This window comes from Panthera tigris, chromosome B2, assembly GCF_018350195.1.
Source record: "Panthera tigris isolate Pti1 chromosome B2, P.tigris_Pti1_mat1.1, whole genome shotgun sequence".
Classification (NCBI taxonomy): domain Eukaryota; kingdom Metazoa; phylum Chordata; class Mammalia; order Carnivora; family Felidae; genus Panthera; species Panthera tigris.
The window spans coordinates 11,736,849-11,764,491 of record NC_056664.1 but is presented as its reverse complement, the minus strand read 5'-3'; the positions used below and the strand labels follow the sequence as shown (position 1 = coordinate 11,764,491).

Genomic DNA, 27,643 nt, shown 5'->3' with positions numbered 1-27,643 from the left:
AGAGCTTAGAGAAAATTGTGGTCCACATATCATGTCAGCAGAACTGTGTTCTTGTTCTGATGAATCAATTGTAGGTTTTGGTAGTACACAACAAAAACTAGAAATGATGAGAGATAAGGCTCACCCCTGTGAACAGTGGCAAAGACAAAAATATAAGTGGGGACTGACATAGTGTCTACTGCTCAGTGTCAGGGGCCATGAAATCCTAAATAAGGCTTTGAATGTTAAAACATATAACTTACAATGTGTCGGTAGCAACAGTGCAAATTATTATTTGTAGTATTATCTGAACAATTAAAACATTTATTTGGAGAAGGCTCTTTAGCCTGTGGTTTGCTGAATGCTTTTGCAGAAAAGATTTTACGTTAAAAATGCCCAATTTGTGGGAATGTAAATTGGTGCAGCCACTGAACAGGTTCCCCCAAAAATTAAAAATAGGGGCCCCTGGGTGGTTTCATCGGTTAAGCATCCGACTTTGGCTCAGGTCATGATTTCTCAGTCCACGAGTGCGAGCCCCTGCTCAGAGCCTGGAGCCTGCTTCCAATTCTGTGTCTCCCTCTCTCTCTCTCTCTCTCTCTCTCTCTCTGCCCCTCCCCCAGTCAGGCTCACTCGCTCTCTCTCTCTCAAAATAATAAACATTTTTTTAAATGCGTGTGTGGGAAAAAAATTAAAACTAGAATTATCATATGATCCAGTAATCCCATTACTGGATATTTCTCCAAAGGAAACAAAAACACTAACTTGAGGAGGTATCTGCACCCCGTGTGCATTATTTACAATAGTCAAGACTTGGAAACAGCCTGAGTATCAATCAGGATGGATGGACGAACTGGGATGCATATACAATGGAATATTATTCAGCCATATACAAGAATGAAATCTTGTAATTAGCGACAACATGCATGGACCTTGAGGGCATATGCTAAGTGAAATAAATCAGAGAATGACAAATACCATATGATCTCACTTATAGGTGGAATCAAAAAAAAAAAACCAAACTGATAGAACTGAAAACAAAAACCACCAAGCTCATAGATAGAGAGGACAGATTGGTCGTTGCCAGGGGTCAGGGGTGGAGAATGAGGTGGGCAAAGTGGGTGAAGGGGATTAAAAGGTACACACTTCCAGGTATAAAAGAAAGAAGCTGTGGGGGTGTAACATACAGCATGGTGACTAGAGTTAATAATACTGTACTGCATATTCGAATGTGGCTAAGAGAGTAAACCTTAAAAGTTGGCACCAGGAGAAAACATATTTTGTAACTGCATGTGGTGGTGGATATGAGCCAGACTGGTATCAAACCATTAATTATACACCTGAAACTAATATAATGGTATATGTCAACTATGCTTCAATTTTAAAACTGCCCGATTTGTAACTGCAAGCACACGGTTCTACCTTTATGAGAAAAATGGAACAGGCTGACGTCGAGCTTCTGTGCCTTCCCTGAGGTTCTCTGTCCCAGGCTCCAGACCCTCGCATGTCCAACCATCCTTCAGCAAATGTCAGTAAAGAAGCAGCATGGTGATGATCCTGGGCCCCAGTCAGTATTCAGTGATGTTTCATATACATGCCTACCTATTAGTCTCTATGCTTTTATGCATGTCTGAAATGGTTTGTTTTTTAAAAATTACTGAAAGAAAAAGTGCTGATGAGTATAATGGGTTGTTGAAAGATTTGCATTAAAAATTTAAGTAGGAGCTCTCTCGCTCAGTCTCTCTCTCTCTCTCTCTCTCTCTCTCTCTCTCTCTCTTTCTCTCTCTCTCTCCCTGAATAAATAAATAAACTTTAAAAAATTAAGCAGGAGTTTTTGTATGTTAGGAGCTTCTCTCTTGGGTATCAGGACAGTGCAACTCTCCAAAGCAATTCATTCCCCAAGAAACCCAAGTCTCCATGGTTTTACTGTTTAAAAATTATTTTTAGGGGTGCCTGGGTGGCTCAGTCGGTTAAGTGTCTGACTCTCGATTTCAGCTCAGGTTGTGGTCTCACGGTTCATGAGATCGAGCCCCGCATCTGGGTCCACACTGGGCGCGTGCAGGCTGCTTGGGAGTCTTTCTCTCCTTCTCCCTCTGCCCCTCCTTGCCCCCTGTCAAAAACAAAAAAAAAAAAAAAAACAAGTAAAAAATTTTTTAAATGATTTTTAAGGAATATAAGCAAAAGCCGAGGATGCTTAAGTGTGTTTTTTAGGAGAGTTTAGCAAACGCTGAAATAGGATATGGAATGTAAATCCTTATGAACATAAAAAATATCTTCTATGAAAATCGTCACAATGCAAGATAATGACAACTACTACAATATCATGTATGTTTGCAGTGCTCAGTAAGTTTCGTTTATTTAGATTGACTTCTGTGACAGTTTTGCAATTGTTTTCAATTTCCAAGTTGTCTTAACTGTACCAGTGTTTCTGAAAGTATTTCCATGAGGCGTATTCTCAAACCTCCAAAATGTTCCTGGACAGTGGAAAATTTTTATGTAACAGGAACATTAAGGGAAACTAGCCTGGGGAAGTGTCTACAACTGCACCAAAGTGAGTGAACTCAAATTAATGTTTCTGGTAAAAAATATTTGCTCCTAACTTAAAATGGTGAAAACAATTGCTTCCTTTATTAAAACGTGCCCAAATAACATATTTTTAGAAACCCGATTTGGGTAACCTTTGCCTGAGAAAATGCTATACCTATTCTTCAACTGAATAACTCATTCTGATAATTTCTGAAGATGGTTTCCTGAAATGACTTACCTCATGGTAAGGAAGAGGCTTAATCTTTTTTGATATATGTAAGTTTAATAGCACCCATTAAATTCTTTTCTACCACTGAAGGTACAAAACTAGTTAGTATGTTTTAAAACTTTTCCCCTAATAACAGAATAAATGGGTGTACAGATTAGAAAATTCAAAATATACGAAGGGGCACCTGGGTGGCTCAGTCGGTTAAGCATCCTACTTCGGCTCAGGTCATGATCTCACGGTCCGTGAGTTCGAGCCCCACGTCGGGCTCTGTGCTGTGCTGACTGCTCAGAGCCTGGAGCCTGTTTCAGATTCTGTGTCTCCCTGTCTCTCTGCCCCTCCCCTGTTCATGCTCTGTCTCTCTCTGTCTCAAAAATAAATAAACATTTTTTTAAAAATTTTTAAACAAAGAAAATTTAAAATATATGAGTAAACCTACAAGATTGAATAAGAAAAATTTTAATGTTAACTCTTTGATGTGTATGTTTCCATATGTCTTTTGTGCTATAATTCATGCACATGTTCACACATGCACCTAAGTGGAATCAATTGGTAAAACTTTACACAAAAACACATTAGCCAAGGTAATAATGATTGATATTTGGTGGCATGCTTGGCTAAGCATTCCTGTTTGATGTAAGTTTTCTTAGAATTTTAAATGTAAGTAGGATTCAGATATTTAAAATCAAATACTTTCTTTAATGCTGTTGAGCTTGTCTGCATTGTGATAGTAATGCTTTTGTAGTATTTACATTTAGAACATCCTTTCTACAATTACAGAATTCTCACAGTACTTGCCAAGAATATATTGATGGCATTTTATTTGTGTCCTTGCTTATTTTCATTGAAACTGCTGGAATCCCACTCTTAGGACCATTCTTTACGGTCTTAATGGCCATTATTTTTAAAGTAATTATTGTTATTTTTCAAGAGAGCTCTACTAAGTCTGTGTGCCAGAAAAAAAAAAATAAAACATTTAAGTAGGGCTTTTTTTTCACATGGCGGAATTAAGCATGTTTATTGTTCACCGACGTCTTCCCATCTGTTTTTTTCCCCAGCGTTTCACAGAGAGTGTATGTTAATTTTATAACCAGAAAAAACAAATTATTTAAAAAGGAGTAGCGATAGATTGATCCGTTCTCTACCTGGTGAAGAGAACCCATGAAAACCCTGGATTCCAGGAATAGGCTTATTTCCTTCCACTCAGTGACACATCTCTGAGGTCAAAGTCCAGGGAGTCTGTTCCATTTCTCACAAAATAGCGTGAGTGGAAATTTGGTTTTCCTTTTTGGGTAAAGTTTCTACAGAGCTTGCTGATAAAGCTCTTTAATTTTACTTTCTGCAAAACAATTATTTCTGGAGCTAAGCTGAGATGAAGTTGATGATACTGGGTCTCAATTCTTCAACTTTAAGGCAGAAACTAGGGTCATGAAGACACTGAGTCCTGAAATACTCTCCAAAGCACAGTCCCATCAAGCTGAGACAGTCCTGTAGAACATTTCCTGAAACTAACAGTCAGCTGATGTCTCTCTCTCCCCTCCATTTTGGTCATTTTCTCCTTCTGTTAAAGCCTACAGAAACTGGGGGAGGGGGGAGAGAAGATTTTCCAGTTAACCCTTCATTTGAACGTTGCAAAATGGTTTTATTCCAAGGAAAGGTGTCTCAGAGTAATAGAAACCAGAGTTTAAAGAAAGTCATCTGGGGCACCTGGGTGGCTCAGTCTGTTGAGCGTCTGACTTTGGCTCAGGTCATGATCTCATGGTCCATGAATTCAAGCCCCTTGTCAGGCTCTGTGCTGACAGCCCAGAGCCTGGAGCCTGCTTCAGATTCTGTGTCTCCCGCTCTCTCTGCTCCTCCCCTGCTCACACTCTGTCTGTCTCTCAAAAATAAATAAAGATTTAAAAAATTTTTTGAAAGAAAGGAAGGAAGGAAGGAAGGAAGGAAGGAAGGAAGGAAGGAGGAAGGAAGAAAGGACGGAAGGAAGGAAGGAGGAAGGAAGGAAGGAAGGAAGGAAGGAAGGAAGGAAGAAAGAAAGAAAAGGAAAGAAAGAAAGAAAGAAAGAAAGAAAGAAAGAAAGAAAGAAAGAAAGAAAGAAAGAAAGAAAAGGAAGGAGGGAGGGAAGGAAGGAAGGAAGGAGGGAAGGAAGGAAGGAAGGAAGGAAGGAAGGCAGGCAGGCAGGAAGTCATCTGAATGAGACCTGGGTACAACTGGCCAATCCCAAGTCAGCCTAAAGCTAGATGTGGTCTGAGGAGCCATCACCAATGCATCCATTGAAACAACCCAGGACACCTCCTAAATGTATCCCCTTCTACGAGTGGAAAGCTCTTTTGTAGTGTTCATTGACATGTGCCTTTCAGCCTGTATTTATTGAGTACGCCTAGTACCTGCTCAGTACTTAACAGGTGGAAATACTTGTAACTGAAAGCCTCTCTCCCATTTGCCTTTCATCTGACATCCCTACACAGTCAGCTTTGATGGAAATCACACCATAACCCTAATGTTCTCTGTTTTTGATTCCAGCTGTGAACGTTCAGGATGAGCTGGAGAGTGTTAGCCTAGCTTGCAGTACAGGAGAAATCTGGCACCGAATAAAAGCTATAGTGTTTATTAAGGTTATGCAAATAGCTGTTTTACTTAGTTCTCTGAGCCGGTCTTTCTTCCTTCCTTTCTTTTCTTTTCTTTTCTTTTCTTTTCTTTTCTTTTCTTTTCTTTTCTTTTCTTTTCTTTTCTTTTCTTTTCTTTCTTTCTCTTTCTTTCTTCCTTCCTTTCCTTCCTTCTTTCTTTTTCTTTCTCTCTCTCTCTTTCTTCCTTTTTCCTTCCTTCCTTCCTTCCTTCCTTCCTCTCTCTCTCTCTCTCTCTCTCTCTCTCTCTCTCTGTCTTTCTTAATGAGGACAGTTCTTTGTGCAATTGCCAAACCAAGGCAAAAGGAAACTCTTCTCAATCTTTATGATGCTTTCATCAGATAACCAATGTATAATATCCTTCTGTCTCCTCAGACTTTAGAGTTTGTTCTTGGGAAGTTAGAGATAAATGAAGATGGCCTTAATAAATCTATCTAACATTGTAAATACAGTGTTTCTGGTTATTTTTCCCCTTGGGGCAATAGGCCAGATATCACCAACAATTCAGATATTCTGGTCTTTTTCAGAAATGTCACTGCATCAAGAATATTATAGCTTAGCAAATTGTTGGAGGAAATTAGGATGCTTTTTAGTAGTTTTGCCATAAGCAAAAATCAGCTGCCTTCTAGAAATACCTATAACACACCTTGGATCTGATGTAGGATTTGGACTGAAAAGAATCCCTTGAAGAGGGCAATGTTTCCCTTCTAAAGAGTGAAATTCCAGGGGTGACTGACTGGCTCTGTCCATAGAAGATGCGACTCTTGATTCTGAGGTTGTGAGTTAAAGCCCCACATCGTGGGTAGTATTTACTTAATTTAAAAAAGTTTTTTTTTTTAATAAACAAATAGCGAAATTCCAGGGAGAGCATTTAAACCTGACTTTTGGCTGCCGTTAACAAACAAACATGGAAGAGGCATGGAGTTTTGAGGCAAGGAGTATTTGGTGGGGGGTGACTGTTTTATTCAGAGGTTGATTTGGGAGTTGTTGTTGGGGGTTTGGAGGTGTTTGCTTCTCCTATAAAGCCATTATACCCTTAGGTTATTTTTCTACAGGTGCCAAAAGGAAGTACCACAGACTGGGGGGCTTAAACAACAGACATTTACTTTCTCACAGTTCTGGAGCCTGGAAGTCCTAAATCAAGGTGTCAAAAACAAAACAAAAAGCGTGCCTCTGTCCATTTGCATATCCCAACTAGGAAATCTCTCTTCTTGTGCTGGCGTACAAGTGATAAGAGGGAACTGGGCGGTGAATGTGGGCGATTGGAGGCTTCCCTGGCAGAGACCTTTAGATCACGCCCTGTTTGCGGAGAACCCCAGTGCACCTGACTCTATACCGAGTACAGACAGCTTCCTCTCATTCACTCCTCCTAACAGTCCTGTCAAGTGGGTACCATTATCAACACTATTTTGCAGATGAGGTCATGGAATCATAGACACATTTGGTAATCTGAGGAATGGCCTAGGGTTTAGTACACTGGGGAGCAAGGACTTGAACCCAGGTGGTCTCTTTCCAGATCTGAGCCCTTAATCTCTTCACAATACCTTCCCCTACTCTTGCTGGCAGGGAGGAAACTTGTGCGTGGAGAGCTAACTGTATTTTTCTGAGCACCGGATGCAGAAAGTTGTTTCAGGGCCTCCCAGAAGACCTGGGTTCTAGCCCCAGCTCTACTAACACTGGCTAGCTGATCTTGTCTCCTAATTATGTGAAATGGGAGAACTGGATTCCATCCACACCTCTTAAAATTTTAGACTGAGATTCATGATGAGAAATACATTGTACACACGCATGTACACGCACAGCCACTGGGTAACTGAAACAAATGTTTGGGACGCTCCCACCTCATGTGAATGCCCTCTGATACTTTTTTTTCTGTTTCAGTTACTTTTTAAAACACTGATCATGACCTACTCAGACGGGTCTATCAGAACCTGAACTAGATGACCCAGTTTGGATTCCTGTAATCCTAAAATCCTATTAACCTAGGTGGATATTTATTTGGAGCCTCTCTTATCTTAAATGCACAGACACTGACTTGAAGCAAATGAGTATTACATATGCTAGAGGACATCCCTTTTACTTCCTCGCCGAGCTAATTACATAAGAGTAAATCTTGAAATGAAATGAAATGAAATGAAATGAAAGCTTGAAATGCTGTATGTCCTGTAGTCTGCAGGCTATAGGTATTATCTCTGAATTACAGATGAGAAGACCAAAGCTCAGATTAAGTCATTTGCTCAAGGCCGCATCGGTAGTAAGTGGCAGAGCTGAGATTCGAACCAGTGTCAGCTCTTAATATACATTTCTTGTAGGGAAGGGTATATAAAAGGGTCAAGAAGGAGAAGTGAGGTCTGGAAGCTGCTGTGGCTGACTGTGGCTTCTTCCCCAACGGTCTGCTGTCCCTGGCAGGAACAACTGCCCTTTGGGGTGCTAAGCCATCACTGTAGCAGTGATTAAAATCTGCACCTGGGGAGCATTTCCAACCCCCTCCCCCCACATCCCTACCCCAGACCACCTCCAGACCAGTGAAATCACAGTCTTTCTTTCAGGGTGGGACCCAGCCCTCGGTTTTTCAAAGCTCCCGGATCATTTCAATGTGTGGCCAAGGTTGAGAATCTTTGCTCTGAAGTCTCAGTAAAAGAAATGAAAGAGCTTTAGGGGCCTTTCCATTTAACATTTCTGCAAACACCATTTAGTAAAATATTGCCGGAGTACAAGCTGTTTCTAGTTCTTTGGAACACATTAAAAAAAAAAAAAACAAAAAACAGGTAATCTTGTATCTACTTCAAAACCAAAGAGAAGAGACTGCTCCAGGGGTGGATGGGGAGGGAGTACAGGCCCCTGTGTCTGTGATACTTCATAACCGGCTCACATAATTTTGAAAGTCGTTTTCTGTATGACTAGGAAGTCAGTTGTTGAATTAATCACAAGTGAGAGTAACCAGTAGTTGTTGGCCAGGTTCACGAGGCACAAGGTAGAAAGCCAAACCAGACTAAGGTAACCGTAAATATTGTAAGCCATCACATTTTTTAAAAAAAGAGCCACCGTGGAAGATCTCCACTTTTTCACGTGGATTATGGTAACTGGTAAAACCAAGACCCTCCCTCGCATCTATTCCCACAGGAGCAAGAAGATACCTTTTTACTAATGTCTCCCCCCACCCCAGATTTTATTTTCATCTTTTTTTTTTTTTTAAATTTCAGCTCAGTGCAGAGCCCAACATGGGGCTCGATCCCACGACCCTGGGATCATGACCTGAGCCGAAACCAAGAGTCAGATGCTCCACCGACTGAGCCACCCAAGCGCCCCCATCACCCACCCTGATTTTAGACCTGTGTTATTCCAGCGTGTGTGGCCTATAGGTTCCATTTCAAAATTAAACTGACCACACTCAATTTCCTCGTTCATGCTGCACTCTAAAACAGGCGCTGTATCATATGCTGGATTTCTTCCATGTCTCAGGAGACGGCATTCATAATGTTAAAAATATGTACAATTTTCACACTTCAGAGAATGAAAACATAGTATTACGGTAACAACAGCCCTCCGTTCTGGTCTGAAAGCCCCTGACCAATGGCAAGTACTCCTGCTGAGGCCAGCCTGGAGACCTGAACTTCTGCCCTGCTCTTTAGTAACAATGTTCAATGTTTGCTAGGAGTCCTGCTCTTTAGTAACAATGTTCAATGCTTGCTTGCAGAATGATGTGGCTGCGCTTCTGAAACCAATCTCAGAAAAGATCCAGGAAATCCAAACTTTCAGAGAGAGAAACCGGGGGAGTAAAATGTTTAATCATCTCTCCGCCGTCAGCGAAAGCATCCCTGCCCTTGGGTGGATAGCTGTGGTGAGTCTGGCCCCTGCACCTGTCATTTTTTGGAGTGTTTAGGAGAACTTTGGGCTACCTTCGGGCTCCTTCCTGTCCGTTACACCCCAGGAGATTCCTCTCGGGGTGAACGCACCAGCTCTCTCTTACCCTGTTTGCAGTTCGATGCTTTGTGCTCGGAGATGTGGAAATGTCTCACTTATCCTTACAGAACAAAATGTTTGTCTCCAACTTTCCATGGCTTTTCTTCATCCTTAAGACATTTTCTTTCTTATCCTGTTTTTTTTTTTCTTCTATGCTGGGGTGACGGTCCTGTTCGCCCAGTCCCCCAAACCCGGTCCTTATGTCAAGGAGATGAATGAGGCTGCCACCTTTTACACTAACAGAGTCTTAAAGGACTACAAACACAGGTACGTCCCTTCTTTTACCGACCAAATTTTCAGGTGTTCGCTTGTTAAACATCTGTCCCCAAACTTAGTGTAGTGCGTTCCTGATTCCTTTCAAAGGCTAGCTTACGGTAAATGTTAAGGGAAGAGCCCATCTTTGCAGCTAAAGCAAAGTGGAAAGTGAGGCCAGTTATCCAGATAATGGATGTGCTTTGGAAAGTCTGCCGCAGTTCTCTCGTGATGATAAACTCCTCACTTGAATACGTGCCATTCCATACGTGTCCCCACGGCGGCCAGAGGGCTCTGTGATGGTTCGCGGTGGACCCGTCCTATAAGGGCACAGCTCTTTCACACTGCCCCAAACAGGGCTGGTGGGCAAGCAGAGAGAAGAAAGGAGGAATCGGGAAATGAAGTGTGAGGAACAGGAGTGAGCTGAGACAGTGAACCAGGCCCCTGAGAGGGAAACCAGCGAGGGCGTGGAGACGAAATACAACTGGGGCGGACGGAGAGACATCTCTAAGAAGGGCAGTACAGATGAGTCCCAACCAAGGAGCTTTGCCTGCAGATCCAGCTTAAAATAGACCTCGCATTCTACAGCACAAATAATAGGTCCTGGAGACACTTAACACTGGGTTTGGAATTGAAAATGGGCTGAATGGAGACAAGCCGCAGTGTCTCCGCTGCAGGAAGGGTTATGAGAGTCCTTCCCCTCCGATAATGTCGTGGCCGGCCCTGTCAACAGCTGGCTGTATGTGATGGGGCTGATGTCTAGTCATTCACCGAAGGAATGAGGCAAAAACAAGAGCAAGAGACATCCACCCCCTGGGCGCTGGGCTGGAGAGCGGCTCCCCCTCTGAGCCCCCAGGCGGCAGAAGTGGAAGTGCTTATCGGTCAGCAAATCGAGGGGCTCCCGCACCTCACCGGCCGGCCCAGACTGTTCAGTGGGAAGGAAACGTGAGCACCAGGTCATTGACCAATACTGCGTCTGTGTCAGGTTATTTTCAGTTGTCAGAAGCATTGAGGAGACACGAAAGAATATTTATAAAATATACGGAAAATATAATCACAACACAAAAGATAGTCCTATATCCACCGCTCAGTGTAGGAGATACGTACTGGGAAGCCCTGGTGGCTCAGTGCGTTAAGCGTCTGACTTCAGGTCACGGTCTCACAGTCCATGAGTTCGAGCCCTGCGTTGGCCTCTGTGCTGACAGCATGGAGTCTCCTTCAGATCCTCTGTCCCCTCTCTTTCTGCCCCTCCCCCCCCAAAAAATAAATAGACATTTAAATAAATATGTACCGAGGGGTGCCTGAGTGGCTCAGCCGGTTAAGCATCTAACTCTTGATTTCCACTCAGGTCACAATCTCACGATTCGGGAGACTGAGCCGCACGTGGGGGTCTTGCACTTACTGCACAGAGCCTACTTGGGATCCTTACTTTCTCCCTGCCCCTCTCCCGCGGACACTCCCTTCCTCTCTCAAAATAAACAAACAAACTTAAGGAAAAAAAAAGAAACACGTCCGGATATTTTTTACCGCAAAAACCAGACACGCTCGCCAATTCTACTCCAAGGTGTATCTCTAAAAGAAATAAAACATGTTCACACAGAAGCTTGTGCACAAATGTTTGTAGCAACATTATTTATAATAGCCCCAAAGTGGAAACAACCCAAATGTTCATCGACTACTGAACAGATAAATAAAATGTGTTTGCACGTACGATGGTATGTTGTTCAGCCGTTAAAGCAACGGATCATTGACAGAAGAGCAACGTGGATGAAGCTTGAAAACAGGCTAAGTGAAAGAAGTCAGACACACAGAAAACCCCACATATTGTACGATTCCATTCCTGTGACATGCCAGAATGGGCAAATCCGTAGAGGCAGAGTGTAGCTTAGGAATTGTCCAGGGCTGGGGAACTTTGGGGGAAATGTGCAGTAATGGCTGATGGGTATGGGATTTCTTTCTGAGGTGATGTAATGTAGAGTTGACCGTGGTGATGATTGCATGGCTGCTGACCTAAACCATTGGATTATACACTTGAAATGGGTGAATTGAGGGGCAGCTGGGTGGCTCAGTCGGTGAACTGTCCGACTTCGGCTCAGGTCATGATCTCACGTTTTGTGAGTTCGAGCCCCACGTCCGGCTCTATGCTGACAGCTCGGAGCCTGGAGCCTGCTTCCGATTCTGTGTCTCCCTCTCTCTCTCTGCCCCTCCCTCTGCTTGTGCTCTCTCTCTCTCTCTCTCAAAAATAAATACACATTAAAAAAATGTTTTTAAATCAATGGATGAATTGTATGGGATGTGAGTTGTATGTCAACAAAGCTGTTCTGTCAAAACAAAACAACACAGAGCAGCCACAGTGCCGTGCTCCCCTCATATAGTTTGCTTGCTCTGTCTTGGAAACGGGGGTCTGGTTGAGCGGTTGTGCCCAATGCTACAAACCCCACGTTGTGTTAGGGACTGGGTGTTACCTGTTTGTGGGAAATCGTCTCCTTGCATCAGCATCCCCCTTACTACTCCCTTGGCCAAATAAATCAACCAAATTATTAGAAAGCCAAAGGACTTTTTTTTTCTTCCAATACCCTTCTCCCCTCCAAAACACATTGTTCTCATTCTGCACCAGAAGCAGGTACGGGAAGAGATGGTCTCTTTCCGTGGTCACCTTCTAGTTAGAGGTCATGTGAGGGCGCACGGCCCAAATTGCTGGATCTGCTCCCCGGGGTCCCCTTGGTCCCTCACCTGGAGCTCAGGGAGGGCACTCGGCTCCCCTCAGGTGAGACCTGGGCCACCAGCCTTTCAGGGTCCTTTCCGGAAATTGGTTCACGGTGACTGACCCAGAAAGACAACTGGTCCAGGGTCCTCCTGAGCCTTAGTTACTGGATTACCACGTTCCTGTTAGTCTTTTTTAAATTTTACCTTAGATCCTAACTCTACTCTCTTCCACCCTCTTTTATAACAAAGCGATTTACGCCATGTGGATTGGGTGAAGTCCTATTTGAACATTTGGAGTGCTCTGCAAGCATACATCAAGGAACACCATACCACCGGCCTGACTTGGAGCAAAACTGTAAGTACCAAGCCGTCTGCCCCCTGGAGAAAAAAAGGCCATAACGGTGTTCATTCCTGGTAGCCTAGGATCCTTACACTTTAGAATTTAGAATTAGAATTCAAGGAAAGCGTAAGATAAATAGATACGTAGAAACTCTTTATGAAAGTGTCGTTTGTCATGAGAAAATCTGGAGACTACCTACCTGACATGCAGAAAGGAAATGGTTAAGTTGGTCATGGTGAGAACCCAATGAAACCTCTACAGCCATTCAAAAGAACATATATGAGGGGCTCCTGGGTGGCTCAGTCGGTTAAGCATCCGACTTCGGCTCAGGTCACGATCTCAGGGTTTGTGAGTTCAAGCCCCTCATCGGGCTCTGTGCTAACAGTGTGGAGCCCGGAGCCTGCTTTAGATTCTGTGTCTCCCTCTCTCTCTCTGCCCCTCCCCTCTTCTCTCTGTCTCTGTCTCTCTCTCTCTCTCTCCCATCCAAGTACTAACCAGGCTCGACCCTGCTTAGCTTCCGAGATCAGACGAGATCGGGCGCGTTCAGGGTGGTATGGCCGTAGACTCTCTCTCTCAAAAATAAATAAATAAACATCAAAAAAATAATAACATATATGATGCCTACATGGGAAATGATTTACCAGCCCAACGTGCTGAAGTGCAAAAGGTTTTGCATACTAAGATGGCACATGTAAAGAAACTGTGAAAAAAAATTAAAGGAAATAGGTTTGAAAATAGTTACAATTTTAAGAAGATAGAATGATTAAGAAAATGTCCTTTTAAATGTTTTAAATGTCTTTTTTTGATGTTTAAAATTTTTTTTGAATGACGTTTTTGAACACCGAGGCAATCCTAGCGCCTCAAGCGTTATCTTAGCCCTAGGACAAAATCCCAGCCTGTGAGAGGTTGGCCTGACCTTTGCCCTGTCTTCAGCGTGGTCTCTCCTCTCTCCCCGCATCTCGCTGCTTCCCAGCACTCCCAAACTGCTGGTGGGATCCTCAGCACATGCCGTGCTTAGGCCAAACCAAATCAGATTGTTGTTTCAAAGCTTGCAGATCTCATATGCTTTAGCCTTTTTGCAACGTCCCAAACATACATCATGCTGTCTGGCCTTCCCTGGGGGGAAGTACCTGTCTCTCTTCTCCAAGACTCCGCTCCAACATCACTTCTTTAAGAAACTTCCATTGATGTGCCTCGGCTCTCCATCTGGGATGGGGATTTCTCCTCTACGCCCCCTTTGTATTTCGAGTATAGCTCAGCTCACGCGACTGTCATTTGTACGTGTGTGTTGGGGTCTCTCCCACTCAGTTGGAAACTCATCTCTGTCTCCAGCCCCTAACACAGTACCTGACACGGAGTAAGTACTCAGTAAATGGTTTGAACTAAATTGCGAGACAGGGGACTCTTAGAATCTTCCTTGCCCTTTTAAGTCTCTGCACTTGTCACAGAAAGACTTCCTATGGAAACCCCCTTCTGTTAGAAATGAATGTTACCTTTAAGGGGTCACGGTGGATGATCTAACCAGAGTGACTCTGGAGAAAGTGAAGGGGCATATTTGTGAATTCCGCTCGGGGGTAGAACCCCCCCCCCACATTCTTCTGGTTGGCCATGCTCCAGCACCTACCCCTTGTCCTGAATGTTGACGTCAGTGAGGTAGGCTTAATAGCAACACAGAGTTTGCGACTTTCCAAGGGAGTGTGGGATTCCTGCCTTTCCTCCCTAACACTTGTAACAAACGTTAACATTGACCCCCAAAGGCAGACCCTTCCTTTTACTTTCTAGTTTGCCTATTTTCTCCGCAAGCACAAACGCACAGTTATAAAGTGCAGCTAATTGTTTCTTTTTCTTCTGCCCACGACATTATGATTTCTGAGAAGAGAGTTCATAGACACTCGAAGGGTTTTAACACAGGAAGGTGACCATGATGCAGGTGGGTGTTTGGGTGGATGGATTAGTGTTATTTTTCGTACACTTCCAATGAGATGCTATTTTGTTATAGATCAGTTTGTTGTAAAGGGAGATAGTCATGTATTTGCCGTGGAGATAGGTCACCACTAGAGAACAGTAAACTAGACAGCAAGAGTCCTTGGATGTCTTACATTTCATGGTAGATAAATGGAAAAGGAAACAGAACCCATTTGTGGAAAATAATCATGTCAACAAACACCAGCTCATTAATTCTCTAATGGCACCCATGGAAAAGGAATAGAAAATTCTCTTAAATGCTTTCAATACCTTTTACCTCTGAGTAATGGTGTTTTGAATATTTAAGATAAGAATCAAATATTAATTATAGAAAAATAAATGTAGCTATTTTCCTTTATTCTGGAGTGAATACTGTGTTTTCATTATTTTCATGAGAAATAAAAGCCTTGTAACAACGGCTTTCAAACTTTTAAAGGCAATTAGTGGTAAGAAATACAGTTTACACACACACACACACACACACACACACACACACCCTGTTCATAATACTAAAACATGTTTTGTGAAACAGTTCTGTCTCTTACCACATGAAATGCATTCAAATATGTTTTCTATTTTATTTCATTTTTTATAAAATTCTGGCTGAGACCCACTAAATTGATTTCATGACCCACTAATGGATCACAAAGTACATTTTTTAAAACATAAATGTTATATTTATACAAATGTGTATATATGTTATATAAAATATAATCCTGGGGCACCTGGGTGACTCAGTTAGGCATCTGACTCCAGGTCACGATCTCGTGGTTCGTGGGTTTGAGCCCCACATCAGGCTCTGTGCTGACAGCTCAGAGCCTGGAGCCTGCTTCAGGTTCTGTGTCTCCCTTTCTCTCTGCTCTTCCCCTGCTCATGCTCTGTCTCTCAAAAATGAATAATCGTGTGTATAATCTTTGGAGCAGACACTGGGCAGTGTAGATTGCCATAATAATAATGGCTGTTATTTACTGAGCATGTTATGCTATGGGAAAATTCTATTTAAAATGGCAGTTATTATAAAGCAGAGCAGCTACTTCACTTCTTTAATGGTAAAGTGTTGGTCAGATATTAAAAGTGAGGAATGATTATGGTAAGAAAGTGTTAGTTCAGAGATAACATCATCAATGCATAATCTTTTAGCAAGCTTTAAGACATATGAAGTATATTTCCTAATATTTTTGTCCTCTTCTTCTAAAGTTTGGGATAAAAATACATACATTACAAACTGTGTTATAAAAACCATAGTTTTAAATTTTAAACCTAAATGACTAAAATCTATTTAAAAGATTCCAAAACACAGGGGCACCTGGGTGGCTCAGCCGGTTAAGCATCCAACTCTTGATTTTGGCTCACGGTTCGTGAGATTGAGGCCCAGGTGGGGCTTTGTGCTGACACCGAGGAGACTGCTTGGGATTTTTCTCTCTCCCTCTCTTTCCCCTCTCTCCCCTGCTCGCACGCTCGCGCGCTCTCTCTCTCTCTGTCAAAATAAGTAAATAAACATTTTTTTTTCAATATATGAAATTTATTGTCAAATTGGTTTCCATACAACACCCAGTGCTCATCCCAAAAGATGCCCTCCTCAATACCCATCACCCACCCCCCCCTCCCACCCCCCATCAACCCTCAGTTTGTTCTCAGTTTTTAAGAGTCTCTTATGCTTTGGCTCTCTCCCACTCTAACCTCTTTTTTTTTTTTTTTCCTTCCTCTCCTCCATGGGTTTCTGTTAAGTTTCTCAGGATCCACATAAGAGTGAAACCATATGGTATCTGTCTTTCTCTGTATGGCTTATTTCACTTAGCATCACACTCTCCAGTTCCATCCATGTTGCTACAAAGGGCCATATTTCATTCTTTCTCATTGCCACGTAGTACTCCATTGTGTATATAAACCACAATTTCTTTATCCATTCATCAGTTGATGGACATTTAGGCTCTTTCCATAATTTGGCTATTGTTGAGAGTGCTGCTATAAACATTGGGGTACAAGTGCCCCTATGCATCAGTACTCCTGTATCCCTTGGGTAAATTCCTAGCAGTGCTATTGCTGGGTCATAGGGTAGGTCTATTTTTAATTTTCTGAGGAACCTCCACACTGCTTTCCAGAGCGGCTGCACCAATTTGCATTCCCACCAACAGTGCAAGAGGGTTCCCATTTCTCCACATCCTCTCCAGCATCTATAGTCTCCTGATTTGTTCATTTTGGCCTCTCTGACTGGCGTGAGGTGATATCTGAGTGTGGTTTTGATTTGTATTTCCCTGATGAGGAGCGACATTGAGCATCTTTTCATGTGCCTGTTGGCCATCCGGATGTCTTCTTTAGAGAAGTGTCTATTCATGTTTTCTGCCCATTTCTTCACTGGGTTATTTGTTTTTTGGGTGTGGAGTTTGGTGAGCTCTTTATGGATTTTGGAGACTAGCCCGTTGTCCGATATGTCATTTGCAAATATCTTTTCCCATTCCGTTGGTTGCCTTTTAGTTTTGTTGGTTGTTTCCTTTGCTGTGCAGAAGCTTTTTATCTTCATAAGCTCCCAGTAATTCATTTTTGCTTTTAATTCCCTTGCCTTTGGGGATGTGTTGAGTAAGAGATTGCTACGGCTGAGGTCAGAGTGGTCTTTTCCTGCTTTCTCCTCTAGGGTTTTGATGGTTTCCTGTCTCACATTCAGGTCCTTTATCCATTTTGAGTTTATTTTTGTGAATGGTGTGAGAAAGTGGTCTAGTTTCAACCTTCTGCATGTTGCTGTCCAGTTCTCCCAGCACCATTTGTTAAAGAGACTGTCTTTTTTCCATTGGATGTTCTTTCCTGCTTTGTCAAAGATGAGTTGGCCATACATTTGTGGGTCTAGTTCTGGGGTTTCTATTCTATTCCATTGGTCTATGTGTCTGTTTTTGTGCCAATACCATGCTGTCTTGATGATTACAGCTTTGTACTAGAGGCTAAAGTCTGGGATTGTGATGCCTCCTGCTTTGGTCTTCTTCTTCAAAATTACTTTGGCTATTCGGGGCCTTTTGTGGTTCCATATGAGTTTTAGAATTGCTTGTTCTAGTTTCGAGAAGAATGCTGGTGCAATTTTGATTGGGATTGCATTGAATGTGTAGATAGCTTTGGGTAGTATTGACATTTTGACAATATTTATTCTTCCAATCCATGAGCAGGGAATGTCTTTCCATTTCTTTATATCTTCTTCAATTACCTTCATAAGCTTTCTATAGTTTTCAGCATACAGATCTTTTACATCTTTGGTTAGATTTATTCCTAGGTATTTTATGCTTCTTGGTACAATTGTGAATGGGATCAGATTCTTTATTTGTCTTTCTGTTGCTTCATTGTTAGTGTATAAGAATGCAACTGATTTCTGTACATTGATTTTGTATCCTGCAACTTTGCTGAATTCATGTATCAGTTCTAGCAGACTTTTGGTGGAGTCTGTCGGATTTTCCATGTATAATATCATGTCATCTGCAAAAAGCGAAAGCTTGACTTCATCTTTGCCAGTTTGGATGCCTTTGATTTCCTTTTGTTGTCTGATTGCTGATGCTAGAACTTCCAACACTATGTTAAACAACAGCGGTGAGAGTGGGCATCCCTGTCGTGTTCCTGATCTCAGGGAAAAAGCTCTCAGTTTTTCCCCATTGAGGATGATGTTAGCTGTGGGCTTTTCATAAATGGCTTTTATGATGTTTAAGTATGTTCCTTCTATCCCGACTTTCTCAAGGGTTTTTATTAAGAAAGGGTGCTGGAGTTTGTCAAAGGCCTTTTCTGCATCGATTGACAGGATAATATGGTTCTTCTCTTTTCTTTTATTAATGTGATGTATCACGTTGATTGATTTGCGAATGTTGAACCAGCCCTGCATCCCAGGAATGAATCCCACTTGATCATGGTGAATAATTCCTTTTATATGCTGTTGAATTCGATTTGCTAGTATCTTATTGAGAATTTTTGCATCCATATTCATCAGGGATATTGGCCTGTAGTTCGCTTTTTTTACTGGGTCTCTGTCTGGTTTAGGAATCAAAGTAATACTGGCTTCATAGAATGAGTCTGGAAATTTTCCTTCCCTTTCTATTTCTTGGAATAGCTTGAGAAGGATAGGTATTATCTCTGCTTTAAACGTCTGGTAGAACTCCCCTGGGAAGCCATCTGGTCCTGGACTCTTATTTGTTGGGAGATTTTTGATAACCGATTCAATTTCTTCGCTGGTTATGGGTCTGTTCAAGCTTTCTATTTCCTCCTGATTGAGTTTTGGAAGCGTGTGGGCGTTTAGGAATTTGTCCATTTCTTCCAGGTTGTCCAGTTTGCTGGCATATAATTTTTCATAGTATTCCCTGATAATTGTTTGTATCTCTGAGGGATTGGTTGTAATAATTCCATTTTCATTCATGATTTTATCTATTTGGGTCATCTCCCTTTTCTTTTTGAGAAGCCTGGCTAGAGGTTTGTCAATTTTGTTTATTTTTTCAAAAAACCAACTCTTGGTTTCATTGATCTGCTCTACAGTTTTTTTAGATTCTATATTGTTTATTTCTGCTCTGATCTTTATTATTTCTCTTCTTCTGCTGGGTTTAGGCTGCCTTTGCTGTTCTGCTTCTATTTCCTTTAGGTGTGCTGTTAGATTTTGTATTTGGGATTTTTCTTGTTTCTTGAGATAGGCCTGGATTGCGATGTATTTTCCTCTCAGGACAGCCTTCGCTGCATCCCAAAGCATTTGGATTGTTGTATTTTCATTTTCGTTTGTTTCCATATATTTTTTAATTTCTTCTCTAATTGCCTGGTTGACCCACTCATTCTTTAGTAGGGTGTTCTTTAACTTCCATGCTTTTGGAGGTTTTCCAGACTTTTTCCTGTGGTTGATTTCAAGCTTCATAGCATTGTGGTCTGAAAGTATGCATGGTATAATTTCAATTCTTGTAAACTTATGAAGGGCTGTTTTATGACCCAGTATATGATCTGTCTTGGAGAATGTTCCATGTGCACTCGAGAAGAAAGTATATTCTGTTGCTTTGGGATGCAGAGTTCTAAATATATCTGTCAAGTCCATCTGATCCAATGTATCATTCAGGGCCCTTGTTTTTTATTGACCGTGTGTCTAGATGATCTATCCATTTCTGTAAGTGGAGTGTTAAGGTCCCCTGCAATTACCACATTCCTATCAATAAGGTTGCTTATGTTTGTGAGTAATTGTTTTATATATTTGGGGGCTCCGGTATTCGGCGCATAGACATTTATAATTGTTAGCTCTTCCTGGTGGATAGACCCTGTAATTATTATATAATGCCCTTCTTCATCTCTTGTTACAGCCTTTAATTTAAAGTCTAGTTTGTCTGATATAAGTATGGCCACTCCAGCTTTCTTTTGGCTTCCAGTAGCATGATAAATAGTTCTCCATCCCCTCACTCTCAATCTAAAGGTGTCCTCAGATCTAAAATGAGTCTCTTGTAGACAGCAAATAGATGGGTCTTGTTTTTTTATCCATTCTGATACCCTATGTCTTTTGGTTGGCGCATTTAATCCATTTACATTCAGTGTTATTATAGAAAGATACGGGTTTAGAGTCATTGTGATGTCTGTATGATTTATGCTTGTAGCGATGTCTCTGGTACTTTGTCTCAGAGGATCCCCCTTAGGATCTCTTGTAGGGCTGGTTTCGTGGTGACAAATTCCTTCAGTTTTTGTTTGTTTGGGAAGACCTTTATCTCTCCTTCTATTCTAAATGACAGACTTGCTGGATAAAGGATTCTCGGCTGCATATTTTTTCTGTTCAGCACATTGAAGACCTTGTGCCAATCCTTTCTGGCCTGCCAAGTTTCAAAAGAGAGCTCAGTCACGAGTCTTATAGGTCTCCCTTTATAAGTTAGGGCACGTTTATCCCTTGCTGCTTTCAGAATTTTCTCTTTATCCTTGTATTTTGCCAGTTTCACTATGATACGTCGTGCAGAAGATCGATTCAAGTTACGTCTGAAGGGAGTTCTCTGTGCCTCTTGGATTTCAATGCCTTTTTCCTTCCCCAGTTCAGGGAAGTTCTCAGCTATTATTTCTTCAAGTACCCCTTCAGCACCTTTCCCTCTCTCTTCCTCCTCTGGGATACCAATTATGGGTATATTATTTCTTTTTAGTGTATCACTTAGTTCTCTAATTTTCCCCTCATACTCCTGGATTTTTTTATCTCTCTTTTTCTCAGTTTCCTCTTTTTCCATAACTTTATCTTCTAGTTCACCTATTCTCTCCTCTGCCTCTTCAATCCAAGCCGTCGTCATTTCCATTTTGTTTTGCATTTCGTTTAAAGCATTTTTCAGCTCCTCCTGACTGTTCCTGAGTCCCTTGATCTCTGTAGCAAGAGATTCTCTGCTGCCCTCTCTCTATACTGTTTTCAAGCCCAGCGATTAATTTTATGACTATTATTCTAAATTCACTTTCTGTTATATTATTTAAATCCTTTTTGATCAGTTCATTAGCTGTTGTTATTTCCTGGAGATTCTTCTGAGGGGAATTCTTCCGTTTGGTCATTTTGGATAGTTCCTGGAGTGCTGCAGAACTGCAAGGCACTTCCCCTGTGCTGTCTTGAATAACTCGTGTTGGTGGGTGGGGCCGCATTCAGACCCGATGTCTGCCCTGAGCCCACCGCTGGGGCCACAGTCAGACTGGCGTGTGCCTTCTCTTCCCCTCTCCTAGGGGCGGGATTCACTGTGGGGTGGCGTGGCCCGTCTGGGCTACTTGCACACTGCCGGGCTTGTGGTGCTGGGGATCTGGCGTATTAGCTGGGGTGGGTAGGCAAGGTGCACGGGGGCAGGAGGGGCGGGCTTAGCTCGCTTCTCCTTAGGTGATCCACTTCAGGAGGGGCCCTGTGGCAGCGGGAGGGAGTCAGACCCGCTGCCGGAGGGTTGGCTCCGCAGAAGCACAGTGTTGGGTGTTTGCGTGGAGCGAGCAAGTTCCCTGGCAGGAACTGGTTCCCTTTGGGATTTTGGCTGGGGGATGGGCGAGGGAGATGGCGCTGACGGGCGCCTTTGTTCCCCGCCAAACAGCTCTGTCGTCCCGGGGCTCAGCAACTCTCCCTCCCTTTGTCCTCCAGCCTTCCCGCTCTCTGAGCAGAGCTGTTAACTTATGACCTCCGAGATGCTAAGTCCCGCTTGCTGTCGGAACACACTCCGTCCGGCCCCTCCGCTTTTGCCAGCCAGACCTGGGGGCTCTGCTTGGCCGGCGGGCCGCCCCTCCGCCCCGGCTCCCTCCCGCCAGTCCGTGGAGCGCGCACCACCTCGCCGCCCTTCCTACCCTCTTCCGTGGGCCTCTCGTCTGCGCTTGGCTCCGGAGACTCCGTTCTGCTAGTCTTCTGGCGGTTTTCTGGGTTATTTAGGCAGGTGTAGGTGGAATCTAAGTTTGATCAGCAGGACGCGCGGTGAGCCCAGCGTCCTCCTAAACCGCCATCTTCCCTCCTTCTAAACATTTTAATTAAAGATTAAACATCTTTAAAAAGATTTAAAAGCATAATCCACAGCCTAAATCAAACTAATTTCTCTTCACTTAACGATGATGTGTCAACGTAGCAGCAAAATGAACAATGAGCGATTGTAGCCAGAATCACAGCATTCTTACGAGGACTGTTAGAATGATCTGATTAAATGGCCTTTGGGAAGACAAAATAAATAGGAATAATTTCGTTTATTTGCCCACTGATCACAATCATGCAAACAGTTCATATTTATAAGATGTTAAGGATCCAAGAGCAGGTAGGAAGATGAGGTGTTCATGTTCACTGATATCACAACATTCAGAAGGTTTAGGAAACGCATTCCTTTTTAATGGACACAGTCAAAACGCTGATGGTGACTTAACATCTCAAGTATTTTGAGTCACCGTGGTTTTTTTTTTTTTTTTTTTCTCTGTTTTCAAATTGGATTTTGAGATTAGAGCCCCATGGGAGTTTCAGGGACCAGCATCGAGCTAGCTGCCCAGGGCCCTGAGCTTCCAAGAACGCACTGCCCTAAGAAGGGATCGCTCCCCCTGAGTTGACAGTTGGAACTGGATTTGCCAGCTCCCACCTCTTGACATTGGCCTTCAGACCACAGCTGTGCCGGGCAACTGTGGCTCCCGTCAGTTGTCAGGGAGGAATGTAAAACTTTGAGGCCGGTTATTCTCCGGGACAGTGATTGCAGGGCGAGGGTCTGTGCACAGGTGTGCGGGCGCCGGTGGGGACCATGAGCTTGGAAGAAGACGCAGCTGTGGAGAGATCCACGTAGGATTTCTGGTGACATTTACTGTGGTAAATGGAACCTTCTCATTTCTGTAAGCTTTTCTTCAACGTGACCGTGGTCCAGAAGGACTGTATGCCAGAAACAACTTGTAGTTTTCCATTTAATTATTGGCAACTCTTTTACATATTAATTTGCACGGTTTCCTCTGCCCTGGGTTTCAAACGCGCTGTGCTGGATAAATCAGCTTTTTGGCAGGAACCCAGCAGGGACACTGTTATTTATCATCCCTTGCTGTCGGTCGGGTTTGTGATATTTGTCGGCAGTTCCTGCAGATGAGATAATAAGCATTGAACGGCTAAGGCCGCATCTTTGCACTGAAAATTACCGAAATAACTGATTTTTTTTTTCCTATGCATTGGCCAGATCAACATTCAGGCTATTGTTCCGTTCTGTGTGGATCTGGCCAGAAAAAGGTCATGAAAAGAATTCCATGAACGGGATAAAATGTGGTTGTTTTCTTCACTTTCTGGGGTTAAACTTGCTGACATCTTTCTGTCCTTTTTCATGTCTTACTTGAATTCCTTTAGCGTTGGGAACACCTAGGGTATAATTAGGTGTGGAAAGGATAAAACTCTACATACACGAACGTGAAGCAAGTCTTATGTGATGGTGATGTAGTTAGTTGTCAGTCATCCGAACCTCCAGAAAGAGACAGGTAGTTGGGGGTGTTACAGTCATAGACAAGGTGGGGTTTTATTTTTCTCGAAGCCAGACATTTTGCCATCACTCCTTTATTCTCAGGGTAGATCTTTCTCTCCGGCCTCTTTCTCAGTGGAAAGGCCAAATGTTCGTTAACAAAGCGCAAAGTGTAACAGTTTGCCGTGAGCAAATTAAAACTCAGCCAGAGGGTATTCTGACTTATAAATAATGTAGGCCCTGTAGCATGGCATTAAATATGTATGTCTTATAAGTTTTCCAGTCTTCTGGCCCCTCTGGCTCCCTCTTGATTTGTACAAAAGAAAACTGTTCTCCGTCTTTTCGATCGAAATTTTCATTTAGAACTTGTACCAATCCTGTGCGTTGCATTTATTCATCGAAGTGAATTGGTAGAGCCTTAGACGGCGTGTTGCTTGTCTGGATCACAGAGCTCCTTGATCTCTTCCATGGGGCTCTGGGGCTGCGGGGAGTGGCTGTCTCCAGTCTACCTTGACCACAGCTGCATTCAGTCGACTTAATTGCTCCTGGGTTTTTAGCTCCCTTTTGGGGCTTTGGGTAGCCAATTACTTTTGTTCTCTTATGGAAAAGATCCAGACTGCTCAGAGGGAGTTAGGAGTATCATTGACTAACAAAGCAGCTCCAAATGCACAGATAATGAAGTAAACTTGGAAATGGCTTGGAGTTCAGCCTGAGAGACACTGGTAATTAAACAAACATAGTATGCAGCACCTAGCACGCAGCAGGTTCTGGGCCAGGTGCTGACAATGCAGAGAATGGGTATATGATGCAGGCCGCACATTTCTGTCCACTGAAACTCACATTCTACCTAAAGAACATATAAACAGATACAACATGATATAACTATCACGCTACAAGTAAACACAAAGCACAGATGCTTGCACAGAACATGGAAGGAACACACAATCCTTCAGTGCAGTGTGGTTCTGGGGCCGGCAGTAATCTGGAAACTTGTTTGAAATGCAGAATACAGCACCCCACTCCAGACCTCCTGAATCAGAACCTGCATTTTAATAAGATTTCCCCGGGTGATTTATATGTATAGTAAAGTTTGAAAAACACTGCTCGAGTGTATTCAAGTTGGACCAAAGGAGTCCAGAGATCTTTGATTTTTACTCATTCATTTATTTAGCAATTCATTTACTTAATAGCCATTTATTGGCTACTTACCATGTACAAGGCATACAACAGACATTCTATTTATGTTACAGTTTCTGCCATCAAGCAGCAAGTTTTAAGTATGATGCAGAAATAAATTACAATAACCAAGGCTGTGTTGGAAAAGAAACCTTGCTAGTTAGACTTCCTGGGTAGGCAGAAAAGACAAGAGAGGGGCTGATGTTTGATTTGGGTCTTGAAGGATGAATAGGAGTTTGGAGAGCCCTAGGTGGATAGTAAGGAAAAGGGCAGGTTTTTTTTTTTTTTTTAATGTTTATTTATTCTTAAGAAACAGAGAGAGACAGAGCATGAGCATGGGAGGGGTAGAGTGAGGGAGACACAGAACCTGAAGCTGGCTCCAGGCTCTGAGCTGTCAGCACAAAGCCTGACGTGGGGCTCAAACCCACAAACTGTGAGATCATGACCTGAGCCAAAGTCAGACGCTTTACCGACTGAGCCACCCAGGCGCCCTGGGAAAGGGCAGTTCTTATTCTTAGCAGAGAATTCGGCACATGCATATAGGACATGAACAAAGTACTTTGAGAGAAAAACTGGTCGTTTTCTGAGCTGAAAATGGTGAGAATTGAGGCCAGAAAAGCAAACTAGGGCCAGATGGTGAAATCTGTCTGTATGTCTTTTCCTAAAAAGATGGGTCTATATGTGGTATGCAGGATTTTTTCCTTCATCATAGGTTTTTGAGCAAAAAGATGGTGATTTGGAAGTTGTGCAAGATAGACGGAAAAGGAGAGGAGGTTAGAGGCTCCCCGATCCTTGTTGGGAGGCTTTAATGGACGGCTGGGACTGGGACAATTCGTACGTGACCTGGAGGGTGGGGACGGCAATGGGAAGCAAGAGATAGAGTGGATGCTGAGATGAGGACTTTGTCTTTCCTTTGAAAGAGAGAGAGATCAAACCTAAACACCCAAGTTTCCAAGTCTGGAAATCTGGGAGAATCATAGCAACATCAGTACAACAGGGAACTCCACAGAGGAGCAAGACAGCCTTGACATGAGCCTTCCCCGTGCTGTTTGGGGTGCAGGTGAGACATTCTCCATAGAGAGGTGCAGCAGGCAGGTGACATCACCAAGGGGGAGGCCTAGGGACGATCGTTAAGTGGATGCAGAGACAAAAAAGGAGGACACGGTGGAGGAAAACACCCCGGGGAACCGCGTTTTCTGGGGAGTGGAGTCAATCCGTCAAGGAGACAAGAGAAGAGGAGGAGAAGAAAACCGGAGTCCAGGATCTCCAGACTTGAAGAAGCGTGGGCTGGCTGCCACTATCCACTGTGACAATGTGGGGAACGTAGGGACTAGGGAAAAGCTGCCATCATCCACCTTATTGGTGACCTTTATTTTATTAAAGTGTAGTGCAATACTATATGGGTTTTAAGCGTATATATAATACAGCGATTCGGCACTTACATACATTACGAAGTGATCACCGCCGGGCCTCGTGACCTGCCACCACGCAGAGTTACTGCAGCGTACTGACAATATCCCCTAGGCTATGCTTTTGGTTCCCATGACTTCCTTGTTTTGTACCTGGAAACCTGTCCCTTCTAATTCTCCTCACTTGTTTTGCTCATCTCCCCCCACCCCTGCAAACACCACTTTGTTCTCTGTATTTATGAGTCTGTTTCTGCACTGTTTCGTTTGTTCGTTTGATTTGGTGTTTTAGATTCCACATAGAAGTGAAATTTCCTTTAGTATAATACTGACTTATTTCCTTTAGTATCATTACTGTTTAGGTCCTTCCATGTTGTCACCAATGGCAAACTCATTTTTTACAGCTGAGTAATATTCCAGTGTGTGTGTATTTGTGTGTGTGTGTGTGTGTGTGTGTGCGTGCGGACCACACCTTCCTTATCTATCCATCTACCGGTGGACATTTAGATTGTTTCCATATCTTAACTATTGTAAATAATGCTGTGATGTATTAATGACCCCTAGAAAGCAACGTTTCTAGAGAGCTGGAGGTAGGTGCAGTTTTGTAGAACAAAGGAACACAACTGACTTTGTGTAATGATGTCTTGACCATTTGTAGACCAGTTGTCTGATTTAATGAGGGATTGCTTAAAGCTTCAATTTCTGCCTTTTGAAGTTTTGGGGATTGTTCGAGGATTTTATTTCTACTTGAGCTATATCTTCAGTAGAGTAAGCATAAGTCAAAAATAAATATCTACAATTTCATACACAATAGTTTAGAATTAGCTGCACTATGAAGCTCTAAGTAAACCTTTTATATTTAGAACCATTTTTATTATCTCGTAAATATTCTTGAGTTTTATTGGTGGTTGATAACAATACATAAATTTTTTAGAGTACTTAAATTTTTCTCTTCCTAAATCAAAACAGTAATAGCTTTTAAAACTGCCAACCTTAACAATCAGGGTTATTTTATTTACTAGAACTTCTTTCTAACCAAGAACTTGAACTCTCTTCACCTGAGGGCCAGCAAATTAATACACATTCCTAATTTATTTAAACCATCACCTTTGGGAATATTTTAATTAAAGTGCGTTCATTTAAAATTCCTTCACGTGTGACATTGAAGGCAGTGATGTACTTGGCCTTGTCCTGTTCCCTGCCCTCTCCTTCAGCTCCTCCCAGGAAAATCAGGAGGTCGTGATTCAGGGGCGCAGACAGAGGTGCTCCCTAGAGCAAAGCAGGGGGTGCCTGAATAGGAGGAGATGTTGAATGAGGCCCACTGTCAGTCCAGCCCAGAGCTGAGCCCAGAGCTGAGCTGAGGCCTGGGTTCTCATTCACCCCCAAGGAGCCACACCTCTGGGGCGAAGCTCAGCCCTTGCTCCTGGGGGACTTGCCTGCTTCCTGAAACCAGGCCCCCCAGGAATCCCTGCCGTGGTCGAGTAGCTCTGTCCCTCTCCCTGTCCATCATCCCAATGCCATCATCCACCTTCTTGTCTCAGTGAGAAAGGGCAAGGGCAGATAAAGTCTTTAGCCCATCCTTTTTAGGGTAGTACATGGTAGCC

General features: G+C 42.9%; 1 protein-coding gene across 2 annotated transcripts in view; it reads left to right on the top strand.

Moving 5' to 3' along the window:
* The window catches only part of CAP2 (cyclase associated actin cytoskeleton regulatory protein 2), a 156,594-nt gene that overhangs the window by 103,396 nt on the left and 25,555 nt on the right, over nt 1-27,643 (top strand). For both annotated transcript variants that reach the window (XM_042985661.1, XM_007089763.3), the window contains exons 5-7: nt 9,047-9,190; nt 9,494-9,579; nt 12,520-12,625. In XM_042985661.1, coding sequence (XP_042841595.1) covers nt 9,047-9,190; nt 9,494-9,579; nt 12,520-12,625 — 336 coding nt within the window. The remainder of the gene's footprint in view (nt 1-9,046; nt 9,191-9,493; nt 9,580-12,519; nt 12,626-27,643) is intronic.